Below are 19,121 nucleotides of genomic sequence, written 5' to 3' on the forward strand. Positions count from 1 at the left end.
TGATCTGTCCAATTAAAAATTGAAGGAGGGACTTCGATTATAGCAGGAGCTTTATTATTCACTGCTCTTCACCCTGGGGGACGTACATCAGAGGGGATGTTTGATTTGACCAAGAAAATGTTATTTTCACACTGAGTGGCCTGGTTTCATATGCCGGACTTTGAAGTTTAGAGGCCGCACAATGATTGGGCATGGTGGCAAGGTGATGACTTTTCCTGTTCCTGTTGTGTTTTACTGTCATGGTACGATCTTAATTCCACTAATATGCGATCTAAATGACCGACTTGCGTCTTTAAATGAGCAAGAAACACCCAGTCAAAGTCGCGCATCGACGTTTGTCCTACATAGCTTACCGTAGTTTCGTTGTTGTTTTGGTTGCCTGGCAACTGCTTTCAGACGCGAGGAGGAGGTACGTCCAATAAATACTCTCATAGTCGAATTTTGTCTTGACTTAAAAACTTTGTTTGTACTTAAAAACAGTTGGTAAGTACAATGGGGCTTATTAGCATGTTTGCATGGTCGAAATAGCTAATGCGTCAGCTACCGACGTGACGTTACCTTAGCATCATTTTGTATGTTAGCTTGTTGAGCTCCGTTGAAAATAAATGTATTTATGTACTCGTTTTGAAATGGAAAATATGTGAAGTATCACAATTTTCAAATAGAAAATATGTGAAGTATCACAATGGAAGCGACAGTTTAATAGCAACGGACTGAAAAAAGTTAAGAAAGTTAACGATTTTTTTAAATGCTCGTTCGGTCTTTTGAGTTATATTTGTATGTGTGATGTCCATACGAAGCGAATTTACAAAACGTCATGGTGAAAATTCATGGCTGTACAGCTGTGACGTAGAGGTTTAATTTGATAACTGCTAGCATTAGCTGCTGAGAGTCATTATAAAACGTTGATATTAGCAGAAGAACAAGGCAGGAAGTGCCTCCAACTTGGCCCTGGACGGAATGTTTTCATGCAGCGAGGACCATGAGGTCAACAAAATGATGTACAAGACATGGCATGCAAGCTAGCAGAGCTTGTGCCTTGCTGCAGAATGCATGCTGGATATTCTATAGGGAACAGAGGCCAGCGCTTCCTGACATATTCCTCGTGTTTTCCTACTTGACAATGCAACTATTTGACATCATGTAATTGGTATCGCTTGTTATAAATATAATTTGATTGTTACATTTTGCTTGTTCATTTCAAATCTGGCGATTCAGCAAACATCAAGGAACCAAGAAGACAGTGCACACAGGCACATTTCAATAATGAAACATACTGTTCTCCTCTCAGTCCAAAGATGCAGTCGACAGAATGATAAATTAATTCTTAATCTCAACGAATTCTTGTAACCATGAAAAAGTAATTTTGTTATTTCTTGTACCTCTAGATAAGTGTGCGACCATAGCTCGCTTCAGCACATCGTATTTGATATAGTCAAATTATGCTATTGATATTGTATTTGTACATTGTCCATTAACTGTCGTTTAATTTAGCTTTGCATAATTAGACCACAGACTGTTTGATAAAGCCTCATTACAACATGCATTCCCGAATGGTTTAGTCTGTGATTTGTGATTCACCTCTGTGATGATATAGTATGTTATGTAATAATAGGGATGCATTTCATTGATGTTCCTGCTTCAGTCAATTTTGTTGTCCCTTCATTTTCTCTCTGGTGTCTTTGTTTACAGTATGTCTTTGTAATGAGGCACTGATCAAAGCACACTGAAATGAGCTTTACTCCGTCATTGACAGAAAAGTACATTTCATGCTCCAAATTTCCACCACAAAACCAAGTAAAAGTTGATACACGTGCATTATGTCTGTGCTGTGAGAGCGACTTGAAGCAATTGGTCAGACTGTCTTTTGTGTCTCTGTGTTTGTATTAGGTCACTTGAAAAAGAAGCGCTTGTCTTGTCCAAAGATGGACTTGGACTTGGAACTGAACCAGACTCCGCCGGCCAATGAGTTTTTGAGCCAGGCTCAACAGAATATTCCTTCTGCCACTGCCGCCTGGGTGAGGATGGAAAATAGGACACATTTCCTCCAGCGGGTTGTGTCTTTTGATCTACAAGTGGCCCATACGTGTACTTTCTTGCTCACATATATACACATACACGCTCAACAATGTATACCTTTAGTGAATGCACCAAGGAGACATTTCATATACTCAATCTTTATTATTGATCGGACTGCAGAGTGTATTCAAGCATGTGATTTAGAGATGTTTATTCTTCTATTTTAGGAGGAATTCAGAGAGCCTGTGCAGTGTTTACTCAAGGCAATTGAAATCTCAAAGAAGGAGCCCAGGTCAGTCACACTGTCTGTCCGTCCGTCCGTCCGTCCGTCCGTCCATCCGTCCGTCCATCCGTCCGTCCATCCAACCACGCCTGACAAAGGAGATACTTACATGTGTGATAGATCAGAGTTGTCCATCCGTAGCAGGTGTACATGTGATTTCAATCTCATCTATTTATTTTATTTTCCAACAATGTCATTCTTGAGCCTCAGTGGTTCTCTTCCACTTCTCTGTCTCCAAAATTCTTGGTCCAAAACTGTCACTCCTTTTACATGTCTGCAAACCATCTGGCCTCATTAACTTGGTCTCCAAACTCCATCTGATATACTCATTTCTGATCTTGTCCTTGCTAGCTACTTCCAATGATAACCTCAGTATTTTCATCTCTGACTCCTTTAACTCTGCTTCATGGCCAATGTTAAGAAAAGACTGCTGATGTGGTGAACTTAAAATGAAAGTGAAATTTCCTTAATCTTGATTTCCTGATGTTTTTAAGGCGCTATTAAGTTCATTTTGCTCCCATTTCTTTTCAAAGTTCAGTTCAGAGTCTGTACTTTCTGCACTCGTCTTTTGTAACTTCAGATCAAAGTTTATTATTGCTTCGAGGTTTTTAACTTGTTTTGGGGTCTTTTTTAATAATTGGCAATTATGTTTCCCACTTTCTTTTGGAAGCAGTTTCTCGGTTGGTTGGAGGAATTGTTGGGGCATTCAAATGTTGATCTGAGTGGTGCAATGCAGTAAATAACTGTAAATAAATGTAACTGTAACTCCTGTGGTGACATGAGATGTGTAGAGTTGGTTGTTATCAGTATATCTACCGTATGGACGGGATGGGAAGTCCTTCCTCCCATCTCTTATAGGGCACATAGAATGGTGGCCCAGTGCTGTGGTTGGCATGGAAGACCATCATTTGTTAATATATCAGTAAAAAAGTACAAACAATCTTTACCAAAAGATGAGGCCTAACTGAAACATAACACTGTCTCTGGTGAGATAGTCTCAAACTGACTATCGAAATGCTCCTCTGAAAAACAATCCAATATTTTTGAGTTATTTATCGTTGCTTGTGCTGGAACCATTCCGGCGTCTGATTGATCAAAGTTTCGCCCCAAGCCATTTCAAATTCACGCAGTTTTTGCATTCAGAGTCTATTGCATGTGAATGTGCACATGAATAATGGAGTGGTTGGTATTTACTTGTTCCACTTGTGACCATCGTCTTGCAGATACCATTATATCGTATTCAACGCCTCAGTGCTGTATCTACAAACAGTGCGGCCACTTCTGCGACCACAGCGCAACCATCACCTGGTCCCCTCTCTCAGGCAGGTGGTCCGAAGTCTGGAAGAAGTGGGAGAGAAGGATCTCATCTGGAGGGCGGAACTCATGATGTAAGTGACCTCCCAGTGCCCTGCGAGGCTCATAACTGTATTCATGGGGACGGTGCAGGGAGCTAATTAACCAGGAGTCGCTGCTACCAATTAGTTGCCTTGCTGAGCCTGATCTTCAGAGGGGAGAGATTGTGCTAATGTAGCTGTCTTATCTTGCTCTTTCAAGGCATCATATCACGTTTCATCTTTACGTACTTGACATGAAGAATATTAGAACACTGTTTATAGCCTAGACTTACGCAATCCAGAAGCTCTCTGCTTACACGAATGTGTGTCAAAAGATTGCAACAGTTCAGTCTCTTATTGTCAAGGTTCAACATTTGCAGCATGTGCAGTGTCATCAGCTGTGTTGTGTCTCTGTTTTAGGTACCTGATCGAATGTCTGGTGGGCTCAGGAAAGAATGAGGGCGCAAAGACTTTTGCCAGAACTACGGGGGACTTTATAAAGAAACGAACGCCCGAGCTTTTCCCCAAATTCTTCACTCTTTTGGTGAGAAGCCGTCACACATAAATCTCTACATATTTATCTGAGCTTTGCTTCGCTTTAGAACATTTGTGCACCAAATTATATGCTTAAATGACTCAAACATTTCTTGACTCAAAGCTGTCATGATTCCCTCTGGCACTTTTCATGACCACTCCAGCCTTGTAAGAAATATACCACAGTGCAATCTACCGTAATCAGGTTTTTAGTAGTCTCTTTCCGGCTCTTTGGATCTTTCTACCGGAACTTTTCATTCTTTTCTGTTAGAAATAGTGGCTCTGAGTGCATCATTAGAGATCTCTTTGTAGTGTTGGGGTCTGAAGGAGAGTGTTGCCTCAGCCACTGGTTTATGATGACTTCATATTATGGTTGAAATGTTCCAATCGTCCCGAACCTGTTGGCTCCTGACACGACAGACACCCTACATTTCCAATGGAGCAGTGCCATCCAGAGCAGATGTCACTTTGTATTTTAAACTAAGGGGAAATATTGAGCTGTTTTTAAGAAGACAACCAAAGGAATTCACAGTTAACAATGCATTTTTTTCCATGCATTCTCATCAGGTTCATCACAAACTGTCCGAAAGTGGCGGCCGCACAGAAATGAGCCGACAGTATCCTTCATGTGCTGCCATTTTAGAAATGCAGCTGTTCAAGAAGTAAGTAATTATTATTATTGTGTCGCCTTTTTGTGGAAAAAATTGTGTTGTAAATTCTTTTAAATATAATAGAGCCATTATATCCAGTTAGCTCGCAAAGATTGTGCTTAAATCCTGAAGAAACATATCTTCAGCAGCATCTATAGTAGCAATGTTTATAGTTTTCTCTCTGCGGGCATGAAGGCAACATGTCACAGCCCTGACACATATGTGGAGGACATCTTTCAGACTCATCAGCATCACCTACTTCATTTAGCCCGAGGTTCAGTTGTGTTTAAAGCGAGTGCAATAGGGGGTGGATGAAAGAGACACTGAAGGCTATGCAAGCATACAACACATTGCAGTGTACAGAAGACATATGGCTCAAGTGTTTCTCTGTTTACAGTGAATTGAGAGAATTGCATGAGGATGAAAGTCCCGGGAAGCTGGATAAAAACAGGCTGGACTTGATATTCGAGGTCCTGGTGAGCTGCTGCAAATCCTCCCCTGCGAGCAGGTCTGTGCTAATGGTTGTGATTCTGTACCGCCATGTTGTTTTTAGTGTTGAGCTTTAAGTCAAGCTGTTGGGAGACATAAAACCAATATTTAAAAAAAGACGTGAAGGAAGTGTTCACAACTGTCCTACATTGTTGGGTGATCCCTAAAACACCAATACAAAGTGCACAAAGTTGTATAAAAAAAAGTCTACACTTGTTAAATACTAATACTACTCAGTTACACATCATTGCCTACGTCTACATTGCCTACGTCCAGTGCTTTGTCCTTTTTGTAAGAGCTAAAGATTGACAATGTTAAGGAACCATAGCGACTCTACTGTATGTTTTACTCACTTGTTGTCATTCTCAAGTCACCGAGCCTTTGAGAAGATAATCGTTGCGGATGATAGAAAAGACAGAGCAGTGATGGGAGCGAGGAAACCGCTCACCCCCGGTTTAAAGGAACAGCCATTCCTAATCTTTTAACATTTTAGTGAACCTGTTTCACATCAGGTCTTGTCACTATATTTGGCAAAATATTTTTTTTACCTTCTAAAATGTCACGGTTTAAATCAGAAAATTAGGTCCAATGGCCTCTGTCCACCAGGGAATCCTACAGAGGATGAACAGGAAGATATCTAGTGAGGTTCATCATGCACGAGGACATGAAGAGGCTAGGTGTCGTTCATGGATGATCAACGTAGGTGAAGGTTTAGGACTTGCTGTGGCGACCCTTGATGGGGAAGAAAGGCAAAGTAAAAGAGTCAGGTCTCACCATAACATAAATGTGTTGTTCAAAATGGATCGACTTAGACAAGACAAGACATTATATCATGCAGACGATTGACTCCTTCACCCGTCATAAAAAGCTGATTACTGTTCCAAAGTATTGTGCAGTGTATCGTGTTTATCATGTTTCCTCCTGGATCTACAGAGTCACTCTTCTCCTGGAGTTGGCTTGGCTGGCCCTGCGTTTGAAGCACCAGAACGTAGCTATTAAGTGCTTTAAAGAACTCAAGTCAGCTGGAGATGCCGTAAGTGTCCCGAGGATAAACTCATGTTGGATGATTTGTTTGGCCTGTTTAGGATTTGACTTGACCATGACTAGCATTACCTCACAGATAAGTGGATCATCGTTGTGTCAAACAAAATGGTTTTAATAGCAGACTGTCTGCTGCTGCTCATCGATTCTAACTCACTGTTTTCTCTTCTCGCTTAGACGACTGGTCAGTGCATTTTAATCGAGTGTGCCAGCTGTCAAATCAAGCTTCTGAAAAAAGGGATCAAGATGAATGACCTTTCCAAATCCAGTGTGGCGGTACTAAATCATCTTATCGAATTATCAGCCTCATGCAATAATGCAAGCCCGAGTCCCATTGACACTCTGCAACGTCACTCATAACGGAGTCCAGGCGATAACCTCAGTCCATGGAAGAATATGCTGACATTGCAGCACAAAGTTTTCCTGTTGAATGTTGTATAACAACTAAGCTAAAAGAAATCCCAGGGAAGGAGGCTCATGTAATCTCATTTAACACTGTATCACATTTTCTGTTACACTTTGGATTTGGCAATATTTTTGCTGCCATTTTTAAGTCTGACTCCCCTTGCCAAGCGATAGAACTCCCCCGTCTGCTTTTGCCAGAGATTCTTAATCTGCTGTTGTCATCCCGCAGGCCCGTCTGAAGGAGATAGGGAAGTTGGATCACTTGCTGCAGACTGCGGTGATAGAAGGGGAAGCGGCAGCCACGCAGGCTGTGTGCGCAACACAGTGGAGGTTCTGTATTCCTCTTCTGCATCACAACCTCAGGAGACATGTCAAGCAGCCTCTGGTACGAGTGGCCAAATCCATGGAGGACATACAAAGGTTTCTGCTTCGCTTAAATTCATCATTACTCATCTCGGCATGTGTCTGAGATTTGTTTTTAACTCAGCAGTTGTGACTTCTGAAAGTCCAGTTATGAAATTAAGTGAAGAAATGCAGTATGCTCTTGTCACTTCTTCTTCTTTAGTTCAGTATTTTTCAACTAAATAACCAAACATTCCCTTATCAGTCACCGGAAATTAAAATAAGGTCATTAGGGTTCCAAAATCCCTTTTCATGAGTCTGCTGTTGGGGTTAGGGTCACGATACGAAAGAGAACAGAACTACAACATGCTTTATGATGACTGAAATCCATAAAAGTTTACATTTCTATGCAAAAGAAAATGAATGTTTTTTAGGAGGGCAAGTGTCAAGGGGTGTCCATCCTGTACCATAATTGTCTTTTTAATACATTTCAGACAGAAAACATTTAAGATATTGTCATGTCGAGGTCCAAATAAATCAATAACTAAAGTGGTACTTTGATTTGCAAGTGTCATTTGAAACTGACAGCTGTTTTTACAATATTGGGAACTGGCCCAGTTCATGACTTGTTTACCTCTGTGTAGAGAGACTGAGTCAGTCCTAAACACCTGCATCCAGTTATTTTTATTTTTATTTTTATTAAATTGGTTAAAATGGGAGAGAAGGCCTATTTAGGTCCTAAAATCGGTTCTCAATGAGTTTACAGATGCAGATCCAGGTTTTTATTAAGAAAGTCAGCCAAAATAAAATAAAAATCTATGGGAATCTAATAGCTACATACCTAAAAAAAAGGGGATGCATTATATCAAATCGTTTAACATCCATCCTGTAACACATAGATGTACTCAAACAAACATCTATCATTCGAAGATGACAGGGTTATTGAAGGAACAAAAGGCAGCATTATTAAAAATGACTTCAAATACAAACAATACATTCAATAATGTATACTGAAATGCAATCATTAAAATCGTGACTCGGCTTTCATCCTATACGTATGCATTCATAGTTCAGACCATATAATAAGAACCTGTTTGATGTATTTACAGTATGCTTTTAGAAGTGCGCTGTCAGATACACTTGGAGCTTGCAAGGATCGAAGATGAGGAGGGGCACCTGGAGGCCGCTTTAACGCACCTTCAAAAAGCAAAGGAGCTAGATGACGGGGCGCAGGAAGATTGCCTGGCCTCGGCTTTGCGCCTCCTGCAGCTCAGAGCGGCCCTCTACGAGACGCCTGCAAGGACCGAGGACAAAGCCTCCAAGCTTCTGCAGCAGGTTTACGCCCGGTTTATGTGCAGCATCCTCACACATGAGAGCAATCTGTGCAGAAACTGGAATGTGTCTCTCGCTCGCTCACTCTCTCTCTTTCTCCCTCCCTCTCGCTCTCTCTTTCTCTGCTCAGGTCAAAGACGTGCAGGAGAATACAGATATCCGTGCCACTCTCATATCTGTAGGGTTGTTACTGGCCCCTGAGGAATTCCATTTGGTGCTGAATGCGGATAACCCTCCTGAAAGTAAAAACACATCCCCTTACGTTGAGTTTTGTGAAACACTTAGCTCTTTCCACTTTCAAGGCTAATGGAGAAGCCCACACTGACATTTATAGGGCTGTTTAATCTGCTTTTTTCTACTAAATAGAGAGCTTGTCTCCCAGCTCTTGGCCTTTTTTGTTGTCTGGAAACAGGATTGCCTGACACTCACTGCAGTTGTCCACCGTCACGCTCTGAAGTGCAGAAGCTGGCTGCCTTCCTAGGTCCTTCCAAGGCTTGAAATGAGTGTTGGATGGGTGGTTGCTTCTTAACAGCCAGAGGCCCCAGCAAATATTTATATATGTTTGATGGTGATTATCCCACAGCTTCCAGCTCTTTATTTCATAGCAGTCTCGTAATTGGTCTCTATTTCAAGTGACGTCAAGTCCCCCGTCCTGAATGTTTACTGCTTGGATGGGTTCCTGATTCCTTCTTGTGAGGTACAAAGCAATACATCTCACTCAGTATTGCAGCCAAAGGAAGTTATTTTCCAAACAACACACTACCTTCCTGAAGGACTGCCTTCAGGATGAGATGAGAAACGCCTCCATGGGGGGAAATTAAAAGTGAAACAAAAAGTTTTCAGTTTGCAATTTTCAGACGGTCTGAAGCTGTGGAAAATAGATGCTGATGATGATTCATATATAGGCATGAGTATACTGCATTAGAAGGAAGAAGACATTTGGACATGTGGAGAAGGAGGACGAAGCAAGACGAAGATGGAAGGGAGTTTCATTGATGTGGATTCTTGTGAAAGGGGATGATTTAGATAGAGGAGAACGTGCTATGGCAATCCCTGATAGAAAATGTCGGCTCGATCAGGAAATGAATTTCAAGCCTCAGTGCCTTTAAAAACATTACCTCTAACTAATAGCAATCACATTCTGAGCTCATATTCATGCATCACGTGTTGTGTAGAACTGTTTCATTAAGTGATTTTAACAGCAGACTTGTTTGTTTTGCAGTCGATCCTGACACATCCAGACCTGCAGGCGAGCTCTCAGCGAAGGCTGAGCATCACCGAACAGGTGTAAAGGAAGTTGACGGACACCTGGCCAGACAAGAGGCGGGCACTGACCACAGAGAGAGGTGCAAACTTACACTATTGGTTTCATTCATTGCTCTCATTGTCAGGTGAAGAGTTGCCTGATTTGAAAAATCCTCTTTAAACTCAAAGGCACCTTTAATTAAAATGCAGTTAATCTTCTCTGTATTTTCGTTGTTTAGCTGCTGGCTACGATGATGTGTCTTGGGGACCTATTACCTGTTGAGACATCAGAAAATGCTTGAAGCTGTCATTCTGACTTTTAAAACACTTCAACCATGAAATGTTTCTTCCGCTCATTTAGAATGGAATTATGGGCCACACTCGCAAAGACAGCCAGAAAAAGGAAAGTCTGGGACGTGTGTCGAGCGGCCTGCCGATTTTGTTTGCTGTATGACGATGGCAGATGGAAAATGTCTGACGCCGACGGTAAGGCGACCTGCTATTGAAAAATTAGAGGTGCTATATGCTCAACAAAGAAACAGCAGGTTATAGCCATGATTTCTAGCTGAAATAATTGTTGATGTTTGAGTATCTGCTAAAAAGGTCAGAGCATATCGAAGCCCAGAGGCTGTTTGCAGCCCTTTGCATATCTTTAAATAAATAAACCTGGAAGAATATTATATGTGCATTTTTTACCGTATATTTAAAGCGTTAATGTTCTTATTCATTATCACCTTTCTTATATGACCCACTTTAATTAGATTTAGTTTGACAGCTCGCCATGCGACTGTACACGACTCAAAAATGGTTATGCATATTTGAATCGACCACATGCGCTGTGAAAATAATTGATGTAAAAAAATTTTTTTTTTAAGGGGCCAAAGGAACTCGAAGAATGATGACAACCTTGCGCCTTTTGGCCGATATTTGCTGCGTCAATGCAGAGGTAAGCGTGAACCCTGCGAGGTGAGACCCACCAACACAGAGAAAACCTGTCTCTTAAATAGCAATGATGTGTTCCCATCCAATTTGGCTGACAGAAAAAAGCTCTTTCTAAAGCCAGCTTTTGTGAAAATTGCCGGTATCTGCGAAGAGAAGAACAAGGAATAAAGTGGTGTGTGAGTGGGTGTTGTGTGTCTTGTGTTGTTGCGAGTGCTTCACGGATCAGCGATTGGTTGACACAATCAGGTAGGTTTGGGTTGGGAATACCAATGAGTTAACTCGTTCCCCTGATGGAGAAAGGTCTGTGGCGTTTGTGGAATATTTGCGTCTTTAGCTTTCTTGCTAAATGATATTTAGTCATTAACATTGTTTGCTGTGTGTTGGTGTCAAAATGCAGTGAAGCTGACATTGAAAAGTTACTGCAAGAATGCAAATAAGCAGCGCAACACTGTTGTCAATAGTGAGTTGAGCCCAAGACTCAGTAGGTTTGTGATGTTAGTTACATGTATTGATTTGCTACCGACTTGTTAGCAGAGGGGAAACTTAAACTCACAACCCAGCTCTGCCTGTTCGAACAGCCAGCGATTGAAGTTTGCTGTGATCTGTTGCATTGTCAAGTCTTTTCTTTGAAATTGCCCATCAGTGGAGACACAAGAAGACGTTAGAAAGAAAGAGGCTGATTGCGAGTGCAGGCATGTGCCTGGGGATTTGGACCGGCCCATGAATCGCATGCTGATTGGGCGGTGCTGGTTCTCTACTGATGAGGTCTCATTGAGCAATTCCATTTCCTGTCCAGTCTACACCCTGTGATGATGTTCATTCAACAATCTGTGAGGAGAATAAAGGCTGTCATCTGAGCCTGGTGACCTTGCTGACAAGGCCTCGTGCTGTGTCTTCGCTGCTTGATCCTGTCAAACATTCCTCTTTCTGTTTAATTATGTGTGAAAACGTAATTAAAATCAAACTGCAAAGTCGCCTGTCACACCGCTGCCCTCTCATAGTGAGATTCCATGGAGGAAGCAAACCCCGAGCTAGAGAAGAAAGGGCATTACTGAGACACTGGAGAAGGAGTGGACTGAGGTCTCTAGCAGTATAATTAGCTATTGATCACCTTGAAACATCGGTGTGGCATAACACGCTCGTGCAAATGTTCCCTGCTAGTCATTGTCCAGTCATGTGCTGCACTCTTTCTTTTCAAACCCAATACTGCAACGTCTTTCATACATGAAATCCTTTTTAATTATTTAGGTCAGTGATTGTCAAGCACTGGGTCACGAACCACGAAGCCCTTTATATTGGGTCACTGGCCTTTGCCTGTGCAGAGCATAATATGCTTTTATTTTGCAGGGAATGGGTTTCTTTCTGGAGTGGAATGCCTTGTTTTCACTCGGTCTTTCTGTAGAACAACAGGGTGTAGTTTGCATTACTGTAAATGACTTGGATGAATCAACAAATGATGGCTTACTCATTGCCATGAGACTTGCGTCCTGATTAGATTTGGGATGTGTCAGCTTTTCTTCGGTATATGGTTGAATCTGTCCTGGGAATTTTAGCAGCTTAATTTTATATGATCATTTTCCTTGTTGATTTGGCTGCTCATTTAAGCCCCACATAATGTCCCACAGCTGGACTAGTTAAGAACCTCTGGTGTGGTGTACTCTTCACTTTTTCAGCCAGAACCTGAGGAAGCAGGTTGAAAGCGGTACCATGCTATCTTATTACAGACACCTAAATATGATCTTTTGAAGTTGAGAATTGAAATTTCTCTGCTCAGGTCACCATCGAAAAGCTGCATGCAGAAGACGTGCAGTTCAACTGTCCGCCTGATCCTCACAAGAAAAAGGGAATTTGCATCACAGACAAGGATCCAGACTGGATTATTTACAGGTAGAAACAAAACTCTAACACACTGCAAATATTTAAACTAGACAAGGATAACCTGTAACCTTTAAAATAAAAAGCATACCTATCTTTTTCCCTTTTTGGAATGTCTTCATTTTCCACTAGCTACTTAACTAAAACTGTAGCTATTTCTGTAAGTGTTGCATCACGTTAACAGCAAGGTTAAATATACAGGGTTTATAAATAGCTAGCCAGCCATATGGCATGTTTGCCAGGTTTCATACAAAATGCTTCATAATGCAGTAAGATGCTGTTTCAATTTTTCATTAGACAAGTGCAAGTATTGGCTCACATGTGCATTTCTTGCGTCATAAACGTACTTGGGAGTAAAGTAAGAAGAGAAAGCTGTTTTCCTATGTTCAAACTCACCACCGTGTTCTCTCTATTTGCCACTACCCTTTTCTGTTTAAGAGATTGGATCCAGTCTCTGTCTACCTATGCCATTGCCAACTTTCTGCGTGCAGCGCAGCTTGGTGAAGAGAGCCAACAGCCTTGGCTAGTAGCAAATACAGCAGTTTATCTGTGGAACTACAGCAGGCACTTGCTGGCGGCCGAAGAATACGTGCACCTTCTTCCCACTTTCCACACCCTGCTGGATTTCCAGAAGAAGAAAGACTCTACCGGGTAGGTTTCATTCCGTTCAGCGGTACAGTAGTCATGCAATACTCAAGTCTGCCCCGCCAATTCGGCTCAGTATTCAAAGTGTGGACCCCCACCTTCATATAAACCCTGAGAGAGAAGCACGTCAAAATACCCTTGGTTGTATTGAAGAGTCAGAGATCATGCCCTGTTGGGCTTGGTCCGGCTACAGCGCCCATCTCAGGTTTCCTGCAGAGACGTCCTTGCAGACACAGCATATCTTAGCGTGCCGTGTCCATTTTAAATCACCATTCGTGTGCTACATGTACTCTCACACACTGCCCTTACTGTTTTTTTTATGTTCTCCTGCATTCATGCCACACCTGTTCTCAAAGATCAATCACAACATTATGACCACTCATTTGTGGTCTCAGTTGTATTTGGTGTTTTCTCTCTAAAGGAAATCAGGTTGTTGACAGGGTCATGGACAGCCAAGGAATATTGATTAGATTCTGTATTCTGGCATGTTTCCATGGTGACCAGCTTTCAAAAAATTGAAACAACTCACTGGCTGTGTCTAGCTCAAAGGGTCACTTAGAATGACCTTGTCTCGACATGACCATCCTGCTTTTGCTTTATGTCAGACTCTGTTTATTGGTAAATTGTTTCAGTATACCTTTCCAAAAATAATCATCCTTAATCTTTGATATGTTGGGGGGCGGTTTGTGTCTAAGGAGCAAGACGCTGCTGGTGCTCCTGTGTGAAGCAGTGGCCCGAGGGCTGCTCCTATCTCTAAAAGAAACAGAGATCATCTTGGAACAACAGCCCCCTCCAAGTGACAAGGGGAAAGCCAAGGCTGAGAAGGGAAATGACAAGTCTGCAAGCGTCGTACGGGGGACCCCGAGCTCATCAGCCATGCAGGATGCCCGCAAAGCTCAAGAGGTACTTTTGTCCATTCTAGACAATGGTGTACTCGGTGGGGGTGGGCTCTTACCGAGACTAATCCCATACCAAGAGGAACAGAGGCAGTATTGCTGTTGAAGTTTGGTTAAAGTTCCCTTCATCTCCTGACTGATGAGAAGCTGCGCTAACTCAAACTCTGAGGAGTCATTTGCTAAACCTAGAGTGGAAGAAATCTCTATCTTGTCCCACGAGCATCGATCCGATACAGATGCTTACCCTGGTATTGATATTTGGATCGATGCGCACATGCCAAGTTTTCACTGGTTTTCCCTCAGGCTTTAGTTGATCCTGCTGATTTGTTGGTAAATCTTAAACTTTCCTCATTTTCTAATCCAATTATTTCACTGAAACTGTGATGGAAGATGATGAGTGTGTACTTTCCTTTATCAACAGCCAAAGAAAAGATACCTTAAATACTCCCTGTAACATGTTGGTGCAACTCCAGCATCACTTTTTCAATGGTGGATGAGGGAACGCAGATGAAATGTGTGATGAGACAGTTTACTAGCTTTGGCAATCCCAGTTGGAAAGTGCTGAAATAAGTAGACAGCTTGCTCAAAGCGCAAGATATTATTTGGAAACTAGTGAACATTATTCAAAATAATTAATACTCTGATGAATTCTCCTTTTTAATGAAATGTGTTTTCCGCCCTCCATCTGGCCTTGTTCTTGCACCTCACTTGTCTCTTACTAAATGCCTATTGATCAATTGGAAGACATTGTTTCCTGACTGAAGATCCTTGCTGGCTCCCGCAACTGTAATTTGCGTTCACTTTGTGCAGCATTAAACAGAAAGTAATGCGTTCTAATTGGCTGTGCACCAATAAACATTAGCTGCACATTGTTCTCAATGTCACATTCTCTTGTTAAAGGGAGTTATTAAAGTGTTTGGGTTTCCTCTCAGGTGCCAAATCAGAGGATGTACATTGTATGTCTCATTGAATGCTCATGAATCATGTGGGAGAATATATTCTTACATTCTTGAAAAGCATGTCTGTTATTTAGAGGACTATATGCTCCCTCTCCTGAACCCTTTTTTTTTAACCGCAAAGGCCCTAATTGGCTGTAGACTGAAGAACTTGAGCCTCACGCTGCGTGTTGTTGTCTTTTTAAGTGAGTTTCTCCACCGTCTGATTTGCCTCCCTTGTTGAGTAAGATGAATGAACTTTCTGATTTTTGGAGGCATTTTCGCAATGATTAAAAATGCTTACGAGGCGATGTCATGCGGCTGCAGAGAGCATCTTCATTCTCACTGACAGTCTCATTATTGTAACTCTGATGAATAAAACAGAGCGGAGTTTAGATGCTGAAAAATGTGCAAGTCAGGTTTTGGGGAATTTACATGAAGGGCAATTGACGAGTGGATTAATGGCAGAAGCAGGCAGAAGCGCTCGCCTGTGTGAGGCAGTTTCCTTAGTTAAAGCTGTGTTTGATGACTTTTAATTTTCACAGTTTTAATGATGAGTGATGAGATGCTCACTGTACTAACCAGGATGGAAGGGAGATTTATGCAGGGGTAATAAAAGGGGTGTAAACAAGGCTACTTACCCAAGTGTATGTGCAGTAACTGTTGCCATGTCATCGATCTACCTGGCCCTGGATTCAGGTGACGTCATACCTCAACCACCTTGAGGCTCCACTCTGAGTCTTCAGATATTGCTGAGGATATTGCTCTTTCTAGGAGGAGATTCAACCAGCTGCCAGAAGTCAAGCGGTTAAATCTGGTTCCAGTTCATGAATATTCTTGAGGGTATGAGCAAATATCCAATCCAACTATATTTATGCAACTCTACTGTGGCCTCACAAGAGAGTGCTCCTTATCCTTCAGCTACTTTTCACGGAGATGCAAATTTGAGCGATGCGTGGCAAGCCGCGAGAGCTCCGAGCACTATCCATGATATAAGCTGATATAAAGGACATGATTTGTGCTCCTAAGGGCGAGGCCATCTTGTCAGAAGGGGAGGGTTAGGTCTTGGTATTGTGCTGCAACCCTCTGCTGGAATGAGAAGCTTTAGCTATAAGTAAAAACCAGTGATGTGACTTGCGGGTCTTTATGCATGGCTGCTGTTTGCTTATTTTCAACAAAGGCATAACCATTTGGTCAAATAAAGGATATGGGAGTCACTAGTGAACTTATAAGGAAATGTATTCTCCTGTGGGAAAATATGCCATTCAGTGTTGTGGAAACCGACCAAGGATTGAGTTCACGGATAAGAAACTCAGACAAACGGCATCAAAGGTGGGATGGTCAACATGGGTTGGAGTACCCGCTGGGTTTTTGTATGTGCAGCATGAGGGCCATGCATGGATGATAATGGTGTTGGGTGAAGACCAAGTAAAGATCAGGCACTGTATAACAGAAGCTTGTTTTGCCATCCATTTGCCCATTGCTGCCAAATTGTTTTGAAACTTGGTGTTCAGATGAGGAACTTTTAAACCAGTGCCGGCAGTGTCATCATCAGATCACAGCATGAGATGGAACTCGACCACACTGTTACTTGACTTGGAGACTAGTGCAAGATGAGACAATGGCTTCACTAGACAAGACAGTGCTCAACCAAACAGTTTCTTGACTTGGTGCGGAGACGTGACTGGGCAAGATGAGACCGTGACTAGACCAGACTCAGCCAGACTGCTGCCTGACTTCATGTGAAGACTTGGCATGAGGAGGAAACACAGCACAACAGCTTGACTAGACGAGACGGGACCCGACCATACTGTGACCCGAAGAAGACAGTGGTTTGACAAAACGGGACACAGATATGACATCTGTGTGTCACGTTTTGTCAAGCCACTGTCTTCTTCTGGGTGAGGGTTACGAAAACACAGGAACAGAGGGGCAGATTAAGGGGACAAAAAGCATGACTGGTGGAGCAGGACATTACGGATATGAACAGTTGCAGGAGTGTAATCAACCTCATACACGTGTCAGCCACAACACAGCACCACACAGAGGAAAGTTAAGCGTATATACAAAGTGATTTCTTGTCTTAACAATCCCATGAAACATGATGAAACCGTGTGAAATTGCATGAATGTAGTCCAAGTGAAAGCATGGTGAGAAATTTGATGGAACACTGGAGGAAGTGGAGGAGGACGACTAAGACTATTGATGTGGTTCTGATTGTATGTTTGTAAGGTACTTGATAATCTCTTGATACAGAATGTTCACTGCTGCCGTCTTAATAAATTCACCATTTTTTTTCTCACTGTCTTTCTCACTGTCAGCGTGACCATCTTCTTTGACTCCCAATGATAAAGCACTCACTAATTGAATTATGAACAATACTTCATCTAGTATGTTTCGTTTTTGCGAGAAGATAAAAGTTTTCTTTTTTCTTTTTTTTAACTGACTTGAGGGTAATACAGAGCGTCTGACTCAAACAATCCACTCGGTCTTTCTGCCGTGTCTGCAGCTGACAGGCTGACAGAAAGCCTTGGGCGATGGAGTGCCATGATAGTCTTGCTGTTGAATTAAATGAGATTTACATGAAACGATCTTCTAATCTCCATGATAATGAATCCTGTTGAATTAAACGCAGTCTTGACTTTTTTCCTTTTCTCATATGGAGTTACATGACCACTAACTTCTTGTTTCCTTGTCTTCTTTTGTCAGATGTGTGAGTTTGCCTTTCGTATATCAAACTGCAACAATAAGGCCAAAACTGTCCCCATCGCCGTGAGGAAGAAGGTTGTGGCCACTTGGGTGCGGCTCAAGAGGCTTCTACAACAACCTATCAGCTCCAAACTGGACCCGGATGATGAGGTAATATGTCCAACAACCTGCCAGTCAGGATGGTAGACTGTAGCTATCTGCTTGTTACCAGCTTACAAAACAGAAAAAATCTATTACAAGGTAAGTGCAGAGTAATTTGACCATAGTTTCTTTATAGATAATGCCTTATTACCAGTAGTCATTACCAAGTAACAGGAGTTGCTGGCTAAATACCCAGTAGTTACGGTACTGTAAGTAAAGGGCTACCTCATATTGTCTCGTACATTTTTACCATGGCATATCAAGCATATACACACGTCACATTGTCGAGTGTCTGGAAGGTGTATGAGCCAGCCATCTTGACGTCAAAAAGTTATGGCTGCTGTGTTACTGAAAAGTAAAACTAGACACCTCAAAACTCATTAAAACTTGAGAACAGATGTTCAACTGTCATTTTTAACTCTAGATTCTGCATAATGTCTTCTTCTATGTCGCATTTTAATGATTATGTGATGGTCAGCATGACAAAGTTTTTTAGTATGTAGTCCGAATGCTCTAATCCATTTTATTTAAAGTGAATACTAGTGTGTATTCTAGGTTTTTAGTTTTCAGTGCCGTCACCCATTATTTAGCGTCATTGTAATGAATACATATATCCAAAAATCTAGTGAAAAATGAACAGATTTAACATATAATTTTTTAGCTTTTCATCAGCTGTCGATGCTCCTGGCAACATTCGGTTCCTGAAGTATTTAAAATTCTGTGTTAATTTCTGAGTGCAGGCCAAATTGCTTTGGTTGGGAGGAAGACTTTAGTTAAACACTTTCAAAACGCAGCGCTCTTCTCTCTGATCAGCGACTTGAGTTAAAAATAATCAGCCAAAAAAGGAAAATCATTTTCAAAGGGATACATCAAACCAGAAGACTCAACCTAACATCATTGTGTGGCAGGGAACTGCAAAAACAGAGTGTGTTTACTGCAGCGTATCTGCTTTTTCATCTGCATCATTAAAAATTATTAAGGATCAGAGACCTGACGTCCAAAACAAGATGTGGAGAAAGTTGGATGCACTTAAGGCTGCCGTGCCTGGGACGACTGGCCTGCTTCTGTATTCCACTCACACTTATGACGCAGTCGAAATGAGCTCCGTTGATCTTCTCCACTACTTTACGCAAGAACAAAAACAATTCCGTCAAAAATAGCTCGATTAATTCCGAATGATGTCCCCCGATGTAACTTCCCCTGTCTTTCTGCGTTGTAAGAATGTTTTCATATTGGTTAAGTAAATGCATAGAGGTGTGTTGAGAGATGTTTACCTCAGCTGATATATTTACAAAAATGTTTGA

The 19,121-nt window shown here is 41.8% G+C and overlaps 1 protein-coding gene across 4 annotated transcripts in view; it reads left to right on the forward strand.

Moving 5' to 3' along the window:
- Window positions 1-379: 379 nt before the first annotated feature.
- Window positions 380-19,121, forward strand: part of LOC128765102 (cilia- and flagella-associated protein 46) — a 55,824-nt gene continuing 37,082 nt past the window's right edge. For 2 of the 4 annotated variants that reach the window (XM_053875554.1, XM_053875557.1), the window contains exons 1-19: window positions 434-483; window positions 1,891-2,018; window positions 2,247-2,311; window positions 3,526-3,690; window positions 4,057-4,180; window positions 4,738-4,832; window positions 5,218-5,328; window positions 6,243-6,342; window positions 6,528-6,626; window positions 6,985-7,175; window positions 8,207-8,432; window positions 8,560-8,671; window positions 9,652-9,775; window positions 10,036-10,160; window positions 10,550-10,620; window positions 12,391-12,503; window positions 12,930-13,142; window positions 13,832-14,039; window positions 17,677-17,826. In XM_053875554.1, the coding sequence (XP_053731529.1) occupies window positions 1,926-2,018; window positions 2,247-2,311; window positions 3,526-3,690; window positions 4,057-4,180; window positions 4,738-4,832; window positions 5,218-5,328; window positions 6,243-6,342; window positions 6,528-6,626; window positions 6,985-7,175; window positions 8,207-8,432; window positions 8,560-8,671; window positions 9,652-9,775; window positions 10,036-10,160; window positions 10,550-10,620; window positions 12,391-12,503; window positions 12,930-13,142; window positions 13,832-14,039; window positions 17,677-17,826 (2,385 nt within the window). In that variant the 5' untranslated portion in view covers window positions 434-483; window positions 1,891-1,925. Of the gene's footprint in view, window positions 410-433; window positions 484-1,781; window positions 1,798-1,890; window positions 2,019-2,246; window positions 2,312-3,525; window positions 3,691-4,056; window positions 4,181-4,737; window positions 4,833-5,217; window positions 5,329-6,242; window positions 6,343-6,527; window positions 6,627-6,984; window positions 7,176-8,206; window positions 8,433-8,559; window positions 8,672-9,651; window positions 9,776-10,035; window positions 10,161-10,549; window positions 10,621-12,390; window positions 12,504-12,929; window positions 13,143-13,831; window positions 14,040-17,676; window positions 17,827-19,121 lie in introns of those variants that run through there. The other 2 variants (XM_053875555.1, XM_053875556.1) reach the window with 2 other exon arrangements.

This window comes from Synchiropus splendidus, chromosome 9 (assembly GCF_027744825.2).
Source record: "Synchiropus splendidus isolate RoL2022-P1 chromosome 9, RoL_Sspl_1.0, whole genome shotgun sequence".
Lineage (NCBI taxonomy): Eukaryota > Metazoa > Chordata > Actinopteri > Syngnathiformes > Callionymidae > Synchiropus > Synchiropus splendidus.